We start from the raw sequence: 20,897 nt of genomic DNA, 5'->3' as shown, positions 1-20,897 counted from the left end.
GGTCAACTGTCCATGAAATCGTATTTATTGTAATCGAAATTGCAAAACTGATCCTAAATCCGCACTCCTATTCTGAGACGCTTTATGAATAAGGCCCCTGATCTAAAAGCCCATCAACCTGTCAATCTAACCAATCATGTAAATAATGTACTTTATTGCTTGTTGTTTTATATCTTAGTTACAGGTCAGTGGAGGTTTGCACTGTCGTCACGGAATACTTCGTGTTTCAAAAACATTTTATATCAGGCACCAGCGGGCTATGATCCTCCCCCCATGAAAACTAGCAGTTGAGAATATCAGTCATCTAACCATCGAACGAAAACGGTTGGCAACATCGTATGAATCTGTGCCGATATTCATAAAGCTTCTCAGAGTATGAGTGCTGAAAACTGATCCTCGATCAGCACTCCTACTCAAAACGCTCTATGAATAGAGGCCCTAGTCTGAAATAACAAGGTCCTGCATGCAGAATAAATTACTTTCAAAAACATGCCAGGTCTGACAAAAGTTTCCTAATCAAGTTTAATTCTTTGGTGTTTACTGTTGAAATGCAATGATATGCCTCTAATACACTTGCTAAGTCTTGTGTCGTAAGATGTAGGCCCCGAGTGTTTCTAAGCTGACCTACAAGGTATGACCTTGTTGGCTGAACTAATATATGGTCACGAGCTAATTAACTCAAAGTAAATTAATTATGTAGCACGTTGCATGGCAACAGATGCGATTCACTTAGGCTATTGCTTCCTATAGTACAACAGACGAGAAAGCACTTACATTTCTCTGTTTGATTTCCGTTTAGTGCATGGGCATCAGGGTTGGGGTCAATTAGAATTTTAGTCAGTGAATCCAGGAAATTACTTGAATATTAAATCCCTAAATAGATAAATACCATCTCCCTTTGAACTTATTGAGAAGTCATTGAAAATAGCTTCTCAATAATGACATTTAAAAAAAAAAGTATTATTGAATTGGAACTTCAGTTTACATCTTGAATTGACTGCCTTAAATTCAAATTGACCAAAACCTGATGGACATTTAACGTTATTGTGGAAGAGGTGACGATGGGAAAGAATCGTGGTGGAAGAAGAATAGGCAAACATGACTCAGGCAGCTGTGAGAGGCATTTCCGCAGGCTGAGAAAGAAAGAAACCTTCCATTGCGGTTTTCAAAATCAGGTTTTTATTAAAGTCAGTACAAGTAAAAGGTAGCTGAAGCCAGAACGTTTCTTGATCCAATTCGAAAATGAACTTCTTTTCTTCTTTGTTGTTTAGGGGCAAAGAAAAATACCATCCCCCTCCCACCCCTAAGCCTTGTTTTATTCTAATATTACCTCTGTGCTGGTGTCATCTTTCTCTGAGAAAATGATGACACAGCCAGTAAAAGGTTCAATCTTTCGCACTGAACAAAGTGTTGCTTAACAAATATAACATTCAAAATCATAACATTTATGGAATTTATCATCAGTTTCCCCCCAGCTACACAAACGGATAATATAGAAGGAAATAACGTAATATTAAGTTCAGATTCTCTTTGCGTCTACGTACATAAAATGTAGCGTAAACAAAAAGAGACCACGTAGTAGAGATTATCCTGATTGACGGGATCATGGCTAGGTCTTTTCAATGGGAAAACGGGGCTCTACTTTTCATTGAAAAATTACAAGAGAAACGACCCATCCCTGACGCTTAGGCCTACTTTGCAAAAGAATAACGTCTTAAAATGCAGTTTAAATAATGAACAGTAGTAGTCTTGGATTTAGCTCACTCACGCTAACGCATGCACACAAGCATATTGCACGCTTAGCACTAATTCAGGGGGGGAGATGAATAAAAGACTTAACGTTTTATATTTGAACAAATATGAGAACAAAAATCAAACTGAATTATATATCCACCTCTTATTTTCTTCTATTCCGCTGTGTCTCCGTTGTTCAGGCCGACCTCTCCATTCCCTCTTTCTCCAGATCCACGTCTTCACTCATCCTCTCCTCGATTCCTTTAGATCCTCCCAATTTACTCCTCCTCCAATTGTACTCATCTATTCCCCTCTTCCTCTCAGAACTCTTAAACCAAGAAGGGGAGCAGAGAAAAGTACACCTCAATTCTTCTGCCTCTTCCCAACTCATCTCTCCTCCTCTTCTATCCTCGATGTGTCGCTCCCCCTGCCACAATGACATTCCGGTAGCCTAAGCACTGTAATTTGATGTCACCCCAGTCAGTTGACAAGTCAGAAGCGCGGAGGTAGGTGTGGTCTTTTGGGAGGAAAGAACGGACCACCTGGTCCCCCTCTGGGGTGTCCCCCGAAAGGAGGCCCTGGCCGTTTCCCCCTGAGCATGGGCCCACAGAGGGTTGGGCGTGGGGGACCCCACGGGAGGCCTCTCAGGTGTGGCTGGTGAACTGGGTGGAGAGGACGGTGTGGAGGATCGGGAGGCAGGGGCATGTGGTCAGGGTGGTGCAGGTCCATGTGAGGGTGAAGGGGGGGTCTGTGACCATATGGAGGGGAGTTATAGTAGTAAGGGTCTTCTGAGGGAGAGAGGGGGGGAGTGAGGCGCTCTCTGACTCTATAAGGATAATGAGGATCGTCTACAGGTAGATGGTGGAAATCGTCTGGGTGACGATGGAGGTCGTGGGGGTGCTGACGGAAGTTGTCAAGGTGATGCAGGTCGTCAGGCTGACGGCGTAGATCGTTGGGGTGGCGGCGGAGGTCGTCAGTGTGACAAGGGAAATTGTCAGGGTGATGACGGGGGTCATCGGCATGGCGATGAAGGTCATCTGGGTGATAGGGTTGGCCCTCAGGGTGGAAAGCAGATTTGTGCTGGTGATCACTGATAATCACTGGACCGCCCAATGCACTGACGCCCGCCCTGTCATCCTCCATCTCAGGGTTTGGTGGGGGTTGCTCCACAGGCACCATCACCCCTCGCACAATGACAGACGCGGGCGAGCTCTGGTAGTCCTGAGGTGGGGCTGGTATTCCAGGGAAGGGCGGTGGAGGCAGCTGGGGAATGGGGGGCAGAGGGCTGGTGAGGAAGCTTGAGGGATTGGCCCCCTGTTGGGAAAGCAGAGTTTGAGGATCCTTTGTTTGGTAGGGCTGCGTCTGCCCCTCCCCCTGGTATGCATACCGTCCTGACATGGGGGTTTTGCCATCTCCTGCCCCTGATGCAGCCATGTTGTGGTTGTTAGGATGCAGGGCCCGTCCCTCTGGGTAAGGATTACCATACCATCCTCCTTCACTCACACTGGGGCTTGGCCCTGCCGGAGGCCCTCCTGGTGTGTTACTGGGTAACCCCTCCCTGAGGGTTGGGGCTGACACCTGTGTCGTGATGGGCTGGTAATGGGCCAACCCAGACTCTCTGAGGGAAGGACCTATTCCATGCATCTCTTCATTCCCTCCATAAGGCAACTGGTGGTACCCCTGTCCATTCGGAGCACCTGGTTGTGGTCCTAAGTGGACATGAGGGTTGTTGGGATCATGCCAGGCTTGGTTGTGGTAGGCAGTTGGAGACTGAGACAGGCTGCCATCTGGTTGTTTAGGAACTCCCCCAGAAGAGACCTGACCTTGCTTGGCCAGGAAGGGCTCTGCTCCTCCTGGTGTGTCCAAGAACTCATCCAGGGTGGGGGTGCCTCCTCCGGCCTCGTCCCTCACCGGGGTGCCCTCTAGGGTCGCTGTACCCGCTAAGGGGCTGATGTCGCTGCCTCCCGCTTGCATGGTCTCGCTAGTCAAGCCCAGGTTAAAGGCATTAAAGCCAGGGTTACCCTGCAGGAAGCTGTGGATCTTGGACTCCAGGCTGGAAGCAGAGGGCTTTTCTTCCTTCTCTTGCTCAAGGACCAGCCCTCTGTGAGGGCCGATGTCTAGAGGCTGTGTGGGCTGGGTAAGGGACGCTGCCTGAAGGACGGTGGTGGTATTCCCCACTGTAGGGGCTGATGGGGTTGGTTCGAGCGTAGAGGAGGTGAGAGGAAGGCCTCGAGAGGGTACTGTAGGGGTGGAGGCGGAGGGAGGGAGCTTGCCTGTACTGGGGGAGTATGAGGAGAGGTTTCCCGCTGGGCTGTTCAGAAGAGTGGAGAGGCCTACGAGGGAGCGGGCAAAAAGGAGAGAAAAGGAAATGTGTTAAAATACATGACAACTATGAATGGCAACCTCAATTGTACGAATCTGAACAATTCAGTACAACAGAGTAGAGATCTATACTCTCCGTCTGTCACCATTTTTGCTACTCAATTAGCAACATTCTGTCAAATAGAAACAATGTTTTTTTCACCCTCGAAATCAGTGTTTGTCTCGTACCCGTATGCGGGTTAAAAATAATAAGCACTTAAATTTGGAATGTAGTGGCTGTACAGTAACATGCCATACATTACGTCAGAACTCTGGCTCAGCGCTTCACAGTGCTGTATCGGTTTTACATTTACATTTGAGTAATTTAGCAGATGCTGTTATCCAGAGGGACTTACAGTAGTGAGTGCCTACATTTATCATACTATTTCGTACCGGTCCGCTGTGGGAATCAAACCCGCAACCCTCATGCTCTACCAACAGAGCCACATGGGACCACTATGAGGGACAGCCGTTCTGAACTTGAGCACCGCGCGACAAGAAGTTGCCCCCAGTCCTCCCGGTAATTGGGCAACTTTTGCGAATGAGGGAAATGCTGTGAAATAAGACGACTCAATGTATTTTGAAAGATGAGACGTTGAGTATTACAATAAATATCGCGTTGATGTCATACAACAAGCCAAACACCTGAGTCCAAATGTGCACTTCACATTTCCATATCATAAAACTCATGTCATACAGTGTCAATGTTTATAATCACTAGATTTTATGTAGTTTCAAGATGACATGGCGTCATACCTGGGTTGTCCTGAAGAGAATGAGCCTGGCACCCGCACCTGAATGAACTCATAACTCCTTTCTTTGCGCAACAAAATAACAATCTGGTTCTCTGAATTTATGACTAAGCAAAAACAGGTTTAGACATTTTAGCAAATTCATAAAAAATTAACTTAAATATCACATTTACATAAGTATTCAGACCCTTTACTCAGTACTTTGTTGAAGCACATTTGGCTGCGATTACAGCCTCGAGTCTTCTTGGGTATGACGCTACAAGCTTGGCACACCTGTATTTGGAGAGTCTCTCCCTTTCTTCTCTGTAGTTCCTCTCAAGCTCTGTTGGTTGGGATGGGGAGCGTCGCTGCACAGATATTTTCAGGTCCCTCCAAAGATTTTCGATCGAGTTCAAGTCCGGGCTCTGGCTTCGCCCCAGTCTGAGGTCCTGAGGGCTGTGGAGCAGGTTTTCATCAAGGATCTCTCTTTACTTTGCTCTGTTAATCTTTCCCTTGATCCTGACTAGTCTCCCAGTCCCTGCCACTGAAAACAATCCCCGCAGTATGATGCTGCCATCACCATGCTTCACCATACAGTTGGTGCCAGATTTCCTCCAGATGTGGCGCTTGGCATTCAGACCAAAGAGTTTAATCTTAGTTTCATCAGACCACAGAATCTTTTCTCCTGGTCTGAGAGTCCTTTAGGTGCCTGTTGGCAAACTCCAAGTGGGTTGTCATGTGCCTTTTACTGAGGAGTGGCTTGCATCTGGCCACTACCATAAAGGCCTGATTGGTGGTGGGGCAGAGATTGTTGTCCTTCTGGAAGATTCTCCCATCTCCACAGAGGAACTCTGGAGCTCTTTCAGAGTAAACATCAGGTTCTTGGTCACCTCCCTGACCAAGGCCCTTCTCCCCCGATTGCTCAGTTTGGCTTGGGCGGCCAGCTCTAGGAAGAGTCTTGGTGGTTCCAAACTTCTTCCATTTAAGAATGTGTGTTCTTGGAGACCTTCAATGCTGCAGAATTGTTTTGGTACCCAGATCTGTGCCTCGGAGCTCTACGGACAATTCCTTCGACCTCATGGCTTGGTTTTTAATCTGACATGAAATGTCAACAGTGAGACCTTATATAGACAGGTGGACTCCCATCAAGTTGTAGAAAAATCTCAAAGATGATCAATGGAAACAGGATGCACCTGAACTCAATTTCGAGTCTCATAGCAAAGGATCTGAATACTTATGTAAATAAGGTATCGGTTTTTCATTATAAAAAATAAATAAATTTGCACACAAAAAAAACTGTTTTTGCTTTGTCATTATGGGGTATCGTGTGTACCGTAGATTGATGTCATTATGGGGTACTATGTGTGTGTGTGTGTAGATGGGTGAGAGAAAAAAAATATATTTAATCTATTTTAGAATTAGGCTGTAACATACCAAAATGTGGAAAAAGTCAAGGGGTCTGAATACTTTCCAAATGCACTGTATATTGAAAAACTGAGTTTTGTTGGATTTGTTGAAAGAACACTTGGTCCATGAGCCCTTTATGGAGTGGCCACTTACAGTGCCTTATGAAAGTATTCATAACACTTGACTTATTCCACATTTTGTTATGTTACAGCCTGAATTCAAATGGATTAAATAGATGTTTTTTCTCTCACCCATCTACACACACACACACAAAATACCCCATAATGACAAAGTGTAAACACGTTTAGACATTTTTGCAAATGTATATAAAATGAAATACAGAAATATAACATTTTACATAAGTATTCACACCCCTGAGACAATACATGTTAGAATCACCTTTGGCAGCGATTACAGCCGAGAGTCTTTCTGGCTAAGTCTTAAAGGGCTTTGCACACCAGGATTGTACAATATCTGCACATCATTTTTACAATTCTTCAACTCCAGTGTATATTTCCGCTGAAATGTGAATTTGTTTTGCAGTGTGTTGGAAAGCAGACAACCAGGTATCCTTCTTTTCTTGTGCTTAGCTCCCTTCCATTTATTTTTATCACCCCAAAAAACTCCCTTGCCAATTACAAGCATACCCCCCCCCCATAACATGATGCAGCCACCACCATGCTTGAAAATATGAAGGGGGCCTCCCGAGTGGTGCAGTGGTCTAAGGCACTGCATCGCAGTGCTAGCTGTGCCACTAGAGATGCTGGTTCGAGTCCAGGCACATCAAACCACACCCTCAAGACTGAAATCATGTTTTTCTTCATGAGCAACAGAAAAACATGGGGGATCGATGAGTTCAGTCGCTCTTTGACATTTGCTCTACCCCAGTTTCTCACCATGTCGCCCGCTGGCCTGCTCCTGGGTTTTGGACAGTGCACTGAGGAGCGCCTCGGGAGTCATGTCCACTTTGGATAAGACGCTGGCCAGAGGGCTGGCTACCTGGGGGGCTACTGGGGCAGGAGGGGTGGTCTTGGCTGGAGAGGAGGGGCAGACCAAAGAAGCACCTGGACTCACTCCTGGAGAGGGAGGAAAATACAGATTTTAATTTTAAAATTGGCCATTTATTATCCTCTCATGGGGTAGTGGAATATGTATTGTCGATGATCACTGTGACGGAACCTTGTTAATGACCAGCAGACTGAATAGTTGGTAAATGCTCTAAAAACTGGCTTCTCAGTTACACTGACTTCACAAGATGTTGTGATGTCAAATGCTGTTAAACAATGTAATAGTAATGTAATAGAATGTTATGGTTGTCACAATCAACAGGATGTTTTGAGGATGTAACAGTAGCTAAAGGAACAATACTAGGCTACAAGTGACATAAGAATAACAGCGTCGATTCTGAATTGAACTGTGAATTGAATTATAATTCAATTATTGTATTACATTTTAATTGACCACACCCCACAGAAAACACAATTTGAATTAAAGGAAATTGAATTTAATTCAATGAAATTCAAATAGGTAACGGCTATTTATACTGAACACAAATATAAAAAACGCAACATGCAACAATTTCAAAGATTTTGCTGAGTTACAGTTCATATAAGCAAATCATTCAATTGAAATTCTTTAGGCCCTAATCTATGGATTTCACATGACTGGGCAGGGAGTGCAGACATGGGTGGGCCTGGGAGGGCATGGGCCCACCCACTGGGGAGCTAGGCCCAGCCAATGAGTATGAGTCTGGGATCTTTTATTTCAGCTCATTTGTGTTCAATGTAAATGGCTATTATTTATCTGTACATACATCACTATACATGATGTATGGTAGCCAATACTATGTTTAACACATGGATGAACCATTTCATTTTTAACTCATTCCCCTAAAACAATAATTTTGTAGGTTGTCTTCAATAATTTATATTTCACTTACATGTTATTAAATTATTTCCCCAGAAGGCATTATATCAAATCAAACACACCAGAACAACCTAACATATCATGACAAAAGCACACAAAAATACTGTTCGACATCTATGAGTTATAATCAAGCTAATATTTGAAATTGTATCTATTTGTTAAAGAATTAACTGACAGATGCTTTTGGTAAAATATTGGTCAAAGGAATGAGACTTTCACGTCATAGTTTAATTTACTTTAATAAAATTATACTTTTAATTCAAATTAAACATTTGAATTCAAGGGTTGAATTGACCCCAACCTTGGACTGCAAAATCAGAATAACAGTGTTGATGATGTAATGGTGCTTATGATGTGCCATCAGAATAACTGTGCCGTTGATGCAATAGTGGCTGCCTGCATGTAGTGCCTTTATGATGTTACAATAACTGAAGTGTCTCACCTGGTTTCTTCATGACAGAGGTGATGCTGCTGAGGATAGAGCTAATTTTACCCAGGTCTACATTGGCGAGGTTGCCTGATAGGTTGGTTATAGGGGTCACTGGGATCATGAGAGCTGGGAAAGGTGTGGCCTGTGGGACAGGCTTTGCCTCTGTGGCCAGCGGCAGCTGTGTGACAACAGGCACAGGAATGGGGTCTGGAGATGGGACGGGACTTTCAACTCGCTCCTCAACTGTGAAAACAGAGGAAACAATTTGCAATACAATCTAGTCTTATAGCTATAATGAGGCACATAAAAGTAATACATCCTGTCCCTTAACACCCTGCGCCCAATCCCTGCTCTGCATCACCTGCCATTCCCCCTCACCTATGATACCGACGCTCTCTGCCTCCTCCTCATCCGAGAGCTCCATGTCCTCCACATCGCGGTTGTCTGACTCCCCGACAGTGAAGCCCTGCTTTGGGGAGCCACCGGGGGAGGACAGGGGGCTGGGTGCTTCCCCCAGAGTGATTTCCGCCTCATCATCCATGGCCAGGCCATCCAAGTCAGATTCTGGGTCGGCCAGGCCACGGAAGGGGGACTCTGAGCCATTGGGGGACGGGGCGTCCATCGAGGGCGAGGGGAGGGGCGACTCATCCAGGTCTGGTAAGGTGGACTTGAGGCTGTCCAGCTTACGCTTGAGGTGGGACACCCGGTTGGCAAACGTCTTGTAGGCCTTAAATAGAAGTTTTTTTTAAAACACTCAGACTCAAACACATGGCCAATTATTTTTTACAAATCTATGCAACTCAACTCTTACTGCTAAAGCCCACCACTAAAACCAAAGAGAACCGCTTTCAACCTTTCACAACAGATGCAAAGGCATTACGGACACCATCTAGTTCAGCTACTCACATTGGCGACTATCTTGACCTCCTTATACTGCATCTCGTAGAAAATGTCTGCGTTGCCAAGAGCATTCAACAGAGGGGACCCTCCTTTGATCTGCCGGTCAAGGAAGGCCACAAACTCCTTTAGCTTCGCACTGCCATCCTCAAAGTCCTTGGAGTGCCTCTTTCCCCCTGCCTTATCTGAAGGGGTGGTTGATTTGGAGAGAGAAATAATAAAGACTTGGTCAGGCTAAAAACAAGCCTCATCTCCTCCTAGGTCAGAGGGGCCAGACAGGGGTCAAGGCCTTTTCTTTCTGAGTAGTAAGAGACGGCCTCGTGTCTTTTCCAGTTCCTGTGACAAAGCTCATTGACAACATTACAGGAGGACGTGGGCCCTGGTCAAAAGTTGCACTGTTTAGGGAATAAGGTGCAATTTGAGACACAGACAGGGCCAATGCTCATGGACGACTTTGCAGGAGGTTCTGTGTCAGCCTAAACCTTGTTACCTTTCAGTCTCTTGAGGTCCTTGGTGCTGCAGACGTCCACCCTCATGGCTGCCAGCTGTTTCTCCTTTAGCGCCACTTCCTCCACAGAGCTGTGGTACTTAGAGAGATGATCGATGAATGCCTGGGGCTGCATGACAGGACACCGTCAGAGAGCCGAACCACAGGACATGGCAATAGTTAAGGTCAAGTTCAACTCAACATACTAGCTTTGTAGTACAAGCATTTACTTGAAGTATTTACAGTTCTCATAGTACAGTAGTTACAGTTCATTTGGTATGATTTGGTATTTCTCGAGAGGATATGCAGTAACAAAAATTCTGAATATACAATTGAGATTTAAAAAAAGAAGCCAAACAGAGCAGAACATAGAATATATCCTATAGTCGGTAGTGGACACTTACAACAAATTCAGCTACAATCTTAGATTGAAGAGCAGCTTTAGGGTTGACTGGAGCTGAAATTACAAAAGAAATGTCCATGACAAAGTTAACACAACACACAAGCATTGAACAGAACAGCTAAAATGCCACACAATTAAAAGTGAAGTACAACAATAAACATGATGCCTCATTCTCTTGACATTTGTACAATTTCGAAAGACACTCTGCTGGTGGTACATGGTTAGAACTGATTCACTCACCTTTAGGTGTTTCTAAAGCAGTAGGTGACTCCTCTTTGACCAGACTGGCCCTCAGCTCAGCTATGAGCTCCTCTTTGTACACACTCCTCTCCTCCCAGATGGATAATATCCTGTCCACTGACTTCATCACCTTAGAGTCTCCCACATTACTGCAGGACAGGAGACAGAAAAGTTAATCACTGACATGGCAATGATGTGTAAAGTGATAGAGTAGCCCTGATGAGAAGATCAAACTCTCCTTATTTCAACCACAATGAGGTACCGGGTCGGAACGCCCTTTGCCCCCAGAACACCCCGATTTCTTCGGGTGTGGATTCTACAAGGTGTCAGAAACATTCCACAGGGATGTTGGTCCATGCTGACACGATGACATCACGCAATTGCTGCAGATTGAGAGAATGGCGATTGATGCCGTTTTACAGGCTCCTAACCAATAGTGGTATTTGTTTATAATTAATGTGCGTTTTTTTGTACCTTTTGTTTTACATTAACATACGGTGGCAAAAACATTATGACCGAAAAGAGCTTCTGGACATCAGAACAGCGATTACTCAACTCGAATTGGACGAAGATTTTTTCTTTAATGAATCGGAGCCTAAAGTTTTACGGCTCCTAAGCAAACAAGAGAACGCACACCCAGAAGTGTCTCTCCTCGTGGCCGGGGCCTTTAATGCAGGTAAACTTACATCCATTTGACCTCATTTCTACCAGTATGTCACATGTGCAACAAGAGGGAAAATCATATTTTGTACACATGACTCTTCCGTGGTGCTGTAAAATTTGTGAATGTTGTCTCTTGTATAATACAGTAAATTCTATACATTAGTTTATACTGGATTAAGAGTACAACTGTAATTGCATTAGTTATGCTCCAATATCCCATCAATCTTGTGACAACATCAGTTCTTTTTAAGTCTTGGAAAAATAAGCCAATAGAAAAATATATAATCTAAGAGATTGTCAGTAGGATATGCTCTCTGCAAGGTTTTGCATATCTTATCTATCATATGAACATCCTTTTCTGACTAAGATAAGACTCCCTCAACATTGTGCAAAATTGCTTTTTAATTCTGTCACATGGAAATGTATTTCCTGTTACCAAGTCATTTACAGTTCATTTACAGACTTCAGTTTTCCATGTGGCTAAATTTCTAGGTGTATTTTGAAAAGCTATCCAAGGATTGTTCCGTAGGGTTGTGTTCTTGTGATATTGGTTCTTGTAGAATACGTTTTATTTTCTTACATATTGTTATAGTGTTCTTAACTATGAAGATGTTAATGTTCTTAGCTTTATCCTTTGGAAATAGACACGTGAAAAAATGCTGGGGATGAGCATGCACATTTTCAATATGTACCCATTGTTCCTCTTTAGTGCATTTAACTATTCGTTGCAAGTAAAAGCCTTGGGTTGCAAGCAAAAGCCTTAGAATTCCAAGTCTGGAAGGTTAAAACCACCCTCAGACTTAGTAAGATGTAAAACCTTTTTATTCTATGAATTTTAGTTGCCCATAAAACGTTGGGAGCCATGCCATTCTGAAAAGGTTTATTCTACTTGTAAGATTTATGGAAAGATTGTTCCATATAATTAGACCACATTAATTTTAAATCCTGATATTTTTGTGTATTCTGAAAATATGTTTAGCAAAGGGGGTATTGAGTTTTCAATATTGGTGAGGTATATCAGGAGATCATCTGCAAATGAGTTTAGTTTATATTCATGTTTACCAATACTGATACCTGTTACCTTTGGGTCCTGTCTAATTATTTCTGCTATCGGTTCAATTACCAGTACAAACAGGAGAGGGAGATGGGACATCCCTGTCCTGTGCCCATATCTAAAGCAATTATATCAGATAATGTATAATTTGTGTATATTTTTGTTTTAGGACATTTATATAATTATCTTAATGACATTAATTTTTTTCAGCCGGAAAGTTGAAAGCTTACAAAGTTTTTAATAGAAAAGGCCACTCAAGACGGCCAAAAACCTTTGACATCAACATCCATTATTGATAAATCTAGTTTTTTTGTAACGTATTGTATTAAACTGAAACATGTTCTTGTATTTCTTTTGTAAGTGTATTTTTAATAAACTCTGTTTGACTGACATGTATCAAGTTTGGTGAGACTTTTTCCATTCTATTGCTTATAAGCTTTTGAAGTCTATAATCAGCAGGGGACTCCAGATTTTCCTTGTTTTAATATAATTGAAATAACTGTTTGATACATGTAACTAGGAAGTACTGAATTGAGTGACGTGTTTTGCCATGAGTAAATAGGGGCGCTACTTTGTCCCAAAATGTTGAATAGAATTCTATGGAAAAGCCATTCGTTCCTGGTGCTTTTCTCCATGTGAATGTTTTAACAGTATCTAATATTTATTTTTGGGTGATCTCGGTTTTTAGTGATTATTTTTTTGTCTGCTGATAATTGCTATAGGATCCATCCAACTGTTGTTTAATTCTGATTTATATACATTTTCATAGAAGCTTTTAAAATAGTATTTATTAGCGTTGTTGTTTCTAATTACTGCATTTGTATCTGTTTCTTATAACTGGTTTAGCATGTATTCATTTTGTGACAGCTGTAAGATATTTGAAAATAAAAATAAAAGAGAGCCGCACACTCTAGGAGCTCAGATGCAAAAAATGTAATGCCAACGTTTCGACAGCCAAGCTGTCTTCATCAGGGTATAATCACAAACACTGCGGGATGACTCGTTTATATAGTGTCAAAAGACACAGGTGTCTGTAATCATGGCCAGGAGTGGCCTAATATCATTGGTTAATAATCAAATATTAAAATGGAACAGCATACAAACAAATGGATAGCATACAATCATAGATTAATTTGACTATACAAGTTTACAAACAATTACAATGGCAAAGTCACAATAAGTGTAAGTGTAAGATATTTACCAGTTTTATTTGCCATTAAGTAGTATGCTTTATCTGAGTTTAACCTGTAGTTGTTGGCTCTCTTCAAAAGTAAAAGATCTCATACTTGCTTAAATTCAGAAATGGTATTTTCTTCTTTTATGTCCACATTTGTAATGTTAAAGGTTCTTTTTTCGTTTAAATATTTAATACATCTTGGGTCCAGAAGTTCATTCTCCATATTCTGTAGCTAAGTGTATTTTCTATGTAATTAAGCACGATACCGGAGATTTATACTATATCATACATTTTTATAATTCAGTAAATTGTTATTAAAATGTAGTCAATTCTTGAATAGATTTTATTACTTTGAGAAAAAAAAGAATTGTCTTTTGCAGTTGTGAATAGTAATCTCCAGGTGTCCTGTAAATTATTTGCTGAGATTACATTTTTCATCCTCTTGAAGGCTCCCTAAATTTGTCTTTTTTATTGCTATTACTATTTCATTGTCTATCAATTTGATCAAATGTATGATTGAGATCATCTGCTAAAATAATAGTTCCTGATCCAATATAGTTTGAACTCTATCTAAAAACACCAGATTTGCCCCCTGATGGGATACACAATGAAATCATTGTTAATTTTCCACCATGTAACAATGTACAATTTAATTTACACCACTTTACTTACTCATCCATTTTTCTTCATTCACACACACCTTATGCCTCCGCACACCCATTCATATGCACAGACACATGCACCCACACACACAAACACATCCATAGAATAATTATTGACAAACATTCCTCTTTTATATTGCATTTTCAGTGTCCATGTATCTCTTTTTTTTACCCCTATTTTCTCCCCAATTGGTAGTAGTTGCAGCGATGAGACACTCGGGAGAGGCGAAGGTCGAGAGCCATGCGTCCTCCGAAACACAACCCAACCTAGCCGCACTGCTTCTTGACACATTCAATCCGGAAGCCAGCCGCACCAATGTGTCGGAGGAAACACTGTACACCTGGCGACCTGGTCAGCGTGCACTGCGCCCATCCCGCCACAGGAGTCACTAGTGCACATTCAACCCGGAAGCCAGCCGCACCAATGTGTCGGAGGAAACACCGTACACCTGGCGACCTGGTCAGCGTGCACTGCGCCCGGCCCGCCACAGGAGTCGCTAGTGCGCGATGAGACAAGGATATCCCTGCCGGCCAAACCCGGACGACGCTGGGCCAATTGTGCGTCGCCCCATGGACCTCCCGGTCGCGGCTGGCTGCGACAGAGCCTGGGACCGAACCCAGAATCTCTGGTGGTAAAGCTAGCACTGCCTTAGACCACTGCATCACCCGGGAGGCCCTGTGTCCATGTATCTCATTGGCATCGGCTAATTATAGCATTACTTCTTAAGAGGTAAACAGTTACTTTTGACAATAGAGTCTAGATTGTATTTGTAGTCTCAATTTACAATAAGCTGGTCTTGGGTATCACTGTATGTAGCCTAGTGCGCTCTCTTTCAACTGTAAAGGTCTCCTGTAACCTGTTCAGGGCTTCATCGTTGCTTGTGAACTCCATGCTCTGTGTTCCCTACCATACCCACAGCACTGCCAGGAATCGGAGTTGAGACTTCATTCCTTTTTCCTCTGGTGACTGACTGTCTGATCGGAATGAATTGCTTGCGTTTTTCCCTCAGCTTAGCAAGACAGGTCCAGGACGAATCGAATGGACTGGCCATGAATTTTGATCTCCTTTTCCCCCTCATTTTGCCCAATCTAACATTCAATCTAACTGTAACTGAATGCCTCGATGCCTGATTTATATAGCAAGTCATGGCCACGTGACTCACTGTCTGTAGGAACGATACATTTCATGACCGGGTTGTACCTAATAAACTGGCCACTGAGTGTATAGTGCACTACTTTTGACCAGAGCTCCATTGGCGCAGGTCAAAAGTAGTGAACTATAAAGGGAACAGGAATAGGATGCCATTTGGGACAGTCATTGACTCGTATGGTGAATAAACAAAAGTATTGTAGACGTTAGCTCTGACCCTGACCGTGTGGTTTACTCCAGGGTGAAGTTTCCCCATAGGTACAGATCTATGATCTGCTCACCCTCCCCCAATCCTAAACTTAACCATTAGTGGGGGGAAATGTTAAACCGACCCATGATCAGCATCTAGAGGCCACAAACAGTGTGTGATTTACTCACTTGACCAGCTGGAAGGCCTCAGGGAGCACGTCGGCGAAGGCAGTACGGTAGACAATGGCATTTTTCCTCTTACAGTTCTGAATGACATCGTTGGCGAGGTAGAACAAATTGAGACGGTGAGAAGCCTCAGCTGCCAGGAGAAAGGAGCAGGAAAAAGGAGGGAGAGAGAGAATAGTTGAATTGAAAACTTAAGTGGCGGAACTGTACAAAAATTGACCATGCCAAGTGTTACACACACAAATACCATACAACATCCTATTTGTCTAGCCTTTCAGAACCCGACACTGACACTACTACAGCATTAGGTTTATATAGGTAACTGCCAAAATAAAAGGTAACACCAGTGTCTTAATAGGGCGTTGGGCCACCATAACAGCTTTAATGAGTCTTGTCTTAGATTCAACAAGTGTCTGGAACTCTATTGGAGGGATGCGACACCATTCCTTCACAATCAATTTCATAATTTGGTGTCTTGTTGATAGTGATGGAAAACACTGTCTCAGCCACCACTCCTGAATCTTCCGTAAGTGTTCAATTGTGTTGAGCTCCAGTGACAGACAGCCATGGCATATGGTTTACATCGTTTTCATGCGCATCAAATCATTCAGTGACCACTCGTGCCCTGTGGATGAGGGCATTGTCATCCTGGAAGAGACCACTCCCATCAGGATAGACCATAGGTTGAAGGCGGTCACTCAGAATGGCTGCGTATTTATTGGTGTTTACCTTGCCCTCTAAGAAGTTGACTGGACCTAAACCATGGACCCCACCTGCTTTCAATATACTTTGTATCCCTCATTTACTCAAGTGTTTGCTTTATTTTGGTAGTTACCTGTACATTGCCTTCTCGTAACCTAAGGCTAACTTGCCTGCATTTCATACAAACTAGGCTACTCTTCATTCTGTCCTGCACTGACTGAAACCATGTTTTGGGTGGTTTAACAGATGCAGGCCGAAAGCCTTGCACCGGGTCCAAAATACCCTGGCCTAGAGCCTGGGCTGTTCCACTTTCAAAGGCTATGACACAAAGCTTTACCCAAGGCCAAGTAGGCTCTACATTTAAAAATGATATATTTTCCCTTATTTTCCCTGCTTTCCCCTCGTTGTCAAACGAACCCCAACGTCTCAATACCTTTAGCAGGTGATGACGGCATCATTGTCACCGATACTGTTATGGTTCTATATAATACCAAGACAAAGCACTGCAAATACCAGACAAATCCAAACCAAATTTGATTTACAAAAGAACCAAGATTACATTTATTCGAGGGTTCCATTAGCTTTCAAATATCTGCATGCCATCTCCCCCAAAAAATAGTTTTCAAAGATTTCACCTGCGTTCTAAACAAAGCAGCATTTAATAGGCTACCATGACATTTAGCCACGCTATTATTCAAATGAGACTCCCAAAGCGGTTGAACAACTACAGTTAGCTTAAAAAGTATTGGGACAGTGACCCATTTTTTTATGTATTGGCTCTGTACTCCAGCACTTTGGATATGAAATGATACAATGTAAATATGACTAGAATATGTTTCTAAACACTTACATTAATGGGGATGCTACGGCCCGTGATTACGGATAATCCTGAATGAATCCTGAATATTGATGAGTGAGAAAGTTACAATAACAAGTGAGGTTAACATTTGGGGGGGGTGACATGATGATTTCTGCCATAGAAACCCTTGGACGTGCCGCCTAAGCGTTTTTTCAGGACACCAAAGTCCAAACTAAAAACAATATTTAAAAAAAATTGGGATGAAAAAATGCTTTCAGTTAAACATAAATGACTACAACCAAATATAAAGTATTTGGTAAAAAATATAATGTACCTACAGTGCCTTCAGACAGTATTCATATCCCTGGACTTTCTCCAAATTTTGTTCCATTACAGCCTGAATTTGAAATGGATTACATTTAGATTTTGTCGTCACTGACCTACACACAATACCCCATTAATGTCAAAGTAGAATGATGTTGTTCTACATTTTTTTCAAATTAATACAAAATTAAAAGTTGAAATGTCTTGGGTCAATAAGTATTCAACGCCCTTTGTTATGGCAAGCCTAAATAAATTCAGGGGTAACAATGTGCTTAACAAGTCATATAACAAGTCATATAATAAGTTGCATGACCTCACTCTGTGTGCAATAATAGGGTTTAACACATTTTTTAATTACTACCTTATCTCTGTACCCCAAACATACTGTAAGTTCCCTGAGTCGATGAGTACATTTCAAACACAGATTCAACCACAAAGACCAACCAGGGAGGTTTTCCAATGCCTCGCAAAGAAGGGCACCTATTGGCAGATGGGTAAAAAAAAGACATTGAATAACCCTTTGAGCACGATGAAGTTATTAATTACAATTTGGATGGTGTATCAATGAACCCAGTCACAAGGAGACAGGCGTCCTTCCTAACGGAGTTGCCGGAGAAGAAGGAAACCGCTCAGAGATTTCACCATGAGGCCAATGGTGACTTTAAAAGAGAGTTCAATGGCTGTGATAGGAGAAAACTGAGAATGGATCAACAACATTCTAGTTAATCCACAATACTAGCCTAATCGACAGAGTAAAAAGAAGGAAGACTGTACAGGATACAAATATTCCAGAGCATGCATCCTGTTTGCAACAAGCACTAAAGTTCTATTGCAAAAAATGTGGTAAAGCAATTAACTCCTGAATACAAAGTGTTATGTTTGGGGCAAATCCAATCCAACACATTACTGAGTACCACGCTCCATAATTTCAAGCATAGTGGTGGCTGCATCATGTTATGGGTATGTTAAGGAGTTTTCCTGGACAAAAAAGAAACACAATGGTGCTAAGCACATGCAAAATCCTAGATCAAAACCTGGTTCAGTCTGCTTTCCACCAGACACTGGTAGATTAATTCACCTTTCAGCAGGACAATAACCTAAAACAAAAGGCCAAATCTACACTAGAGTTGCTTACGAAAGAGACAGTTAACGTTCCTGAGTGACCTAGTTACAGTTTTGACTTAAATCTACATGTAAATCTATGGCAAGACCTGAAAAAAAAACATGTTTTCACTTTGTCATTATGGGGTAATGTGTGTAGATGGGTGAGAGGAAAACATATATTTAATACATGTTTAATTCAGGCTGTAACAACAAAATGTGGAATGAGTCAAGGCAATGTTTCCTCTGCATTCATTTAAGTGTGGCGATGCGCAACGGCAGACAATCATTGCTGCCACACCAACAAAAAAAAGCATCCTATTTCTTCCAAACATAGTTTTAATAAAGTTCTGTAACTAGCACATTCGCTTTTATTGGTAAATATATAATCTGTCTGGGTTCAACACAGTTCTGAAGGTTATTTAGTTCTGTGAGCTGTGGCAGGCAGCCTGCAACTCAAGAAACACAGTGTGCCAGTGACCAGTGCTCGATACAGACGCTCTGCGGCGTGAAACACAATTAATTTGAATCGCTTCAGAATGCACCTACATGAGAAACGGCACGCCAGGGACCAGCAGGCAATACAGAAGCCCTGCAAAGCATAACACAATTCACATGAATCACCGGAGTGCTTCTGCCTGAGAAACTGCAAGAAAGGTACGTTGGCTAACTGATGTTAGTCAAACAAGCTAACTAGTTAACTACATAAGCTAGCTATAACCTAAAACTCCACTAACATAATTTAGATCTATAATGTTGCTTCCACAATTGGAACAGCAATTAGCCATCCAATATCCATAAGTGTTTTTTTATTTCACCGTTATTTAACCAGGTAGGCCAGTTGAGAACAAGTTCTCATTTACAACCTGGCCAAGTTAAAGCAAAGCAGTGCGACAAAAACAACAACACAGAGTTACAAACGTACAGTCAATAACACCATAGAAAATAAAAATAGAAAAATCTATGTACAGTGTGTGCAAATGTAGAAGAGTAGGGAGGTAGGCAATAAATAGGCCATAGGCGCAAAGTAATTACAATTTAGCATTAATACTGGAGTGATAGATGTGCAGATGATTATGTGATTATATGATTAAATGAACACTTATTTTAACTTAATATAATACATCAATAAAATCAATTTAGCCTCAAATAAATAACGAGACATGTTCAATTTGGTTTAAATAATGCAAAAACAAAGTGTTGGAAAAGAAAGTAAATGTGCAATATGTGCCATGTAAGAAAGCTAACGTTTTTAGTTCCTTGCTCAGAACATGAGAACATGTGAAAGCTGGTGGATAATTTTAACATGAGTCTTCAGTATTCCCAGGTAAGAAGTTTTAGGTTGTAGTTATTATAGGAATTATAGGACTATTTCTCTCTATACCATTTGTATTTCATATACTTTTGACTATTGGATGTTCTTATAGGCACTATAGTATTGCCAGTGAAACAGTATAGCTTACGTCCCTCTCCTCGCCCCTAACTGGGCTCGAACCAGGAACACATCAACAACAGCCACCCTCGAAGCAGCGTTACCCATGCAGAGCAAGTGAATAACTACCCCAAGTCTCAGAGCGAGTGACGTTTGAAACGCTATTAGCGCGCACCCCGCTAACTAGCTAGCCATTTCACATTGGTTACACCAGCCTAATCTTGGGAGTCGATGGGCTTGAAGTCATAAACAGCGCAATGCTTGAAGCACAGCAAAGAGCTGGTGGCAAAATGCACAAAAGTGCTGTTTAACCTTTTTGGGATAGGGGGCAGCATTTTCACTTTTGGATGAATAGCATGCCCAGAGTGAAAGGCCTCCTACTCTGTCCCAGATGCTAATATATGCATATTATTAGTATTGGATAGAAAACACTCTGAAGTTTCTAAAACTATTTGAATGATGTCTGTGAGTATAACAGAACTCATATGGCAGGCGAAAACCTGAGACAAATCCAACCAGGAAGTGGGAAATATGAGGTTTGTAGTTTTTCAACTCAGCCCCCATTGAAGATACAGGGTGATATTAGTTATGTTTCACTTCCCAAGGCTTCCACTAGATGTCAACAGTATTTAGAACCTGTTTTGAGGATTCAACTCTAAAGGAAGGGCTCAAAAGGGCGCTTTGAGTGAGTGGTCTGGCGCGCTCACATGAAAGGTAGCTACGTTCCACTTCATTTGTACAGACAAAGGAATCATCCGGTTGGAACATTAATGAAGTTTTATGTTAAAAACATCCTAAAGATTGATTCCATACTTAGGTCGACATGTTTCTACGGGCTGTAA

General features: G+C 42.2%; 1 protein-coding gene across 3 annotated transcripts in view; it reads right to left on the bottom strand.

Annotated features, from left to right (window-relative positions):
* LOC115128215 (regulation of nuclear pre-mRNA domain-containing protein 2-like) overlaps nt 1-20,897 on the bottom strand; it is a 57,557-nt gene that overhangs the window by 17,217 nt on the left and 19,443 nt on the right. For 2 of the 3 annotated variants that reach the window (XR_003863486.2, XR_003863485.2), the window contains exons 2-10: nt 15,701-15,830; nt 10,617-10,765; nt 10,378-10,430; nt 9,977-10,103; nt 9,496-9,671; nt 8,968-9,316; nt 8,602-8,832; nt 7,130-7,309; nt 1,895-4,067 (exon numbers count right to left, since the gene is read on the bottom strand). Coding sequence is in view for 1 of the 3 variants with exons in the window: in XM_029657871.2 (XP_029513731.1) it covers nt 2,227-4,067; nt 7,130-7,309; nt 8,602-8,832; nt 8,968-9,316; nt 9,496-9,671; nt 9,977-10,103; nt 10,378-10,430; nt 10,617-10,765; nt 15,701-15,830 (3,236 nt within the window). In the remaining 2 variants the exon portion in view is untranslated. Of the gene's footprint in view, nt 1-1,156; nt 4,068-7,129; nt 7,310-8,601; nt 8,833-8,967; nt 9,317-9,495; nt 9,672-9,976; nt 10,104-10,377; nt 10,431-10,616; nt 10,766-15,700; nt 15,831-20,897 lie in introns of those variants that run through there. The other variant, XM_029657871.2, reaches the window with a different exon arrangement.

This window comes from Oncorhynchus nerka, linkage group LG4 (assembly GCF_034236695.1).
Source record: "Oncorhynchus nerka isolate Pitt River linkage group LG4, Oner_Uvic_2.0, whole genome shotgun sequence".
Classification (NCBI taxonomy): domain Eukaryota; kingdom Metazoa; phylum Chordata; class Actinopteri; order Salmoniformes; family Salmonidae; genus Oncorhynchus; species Oncorhynchus nerka.
Note: the sequence above shows the minus strand (reverse complement) of the source record. Positions and strands in the feature narration are given on the sequence as shown.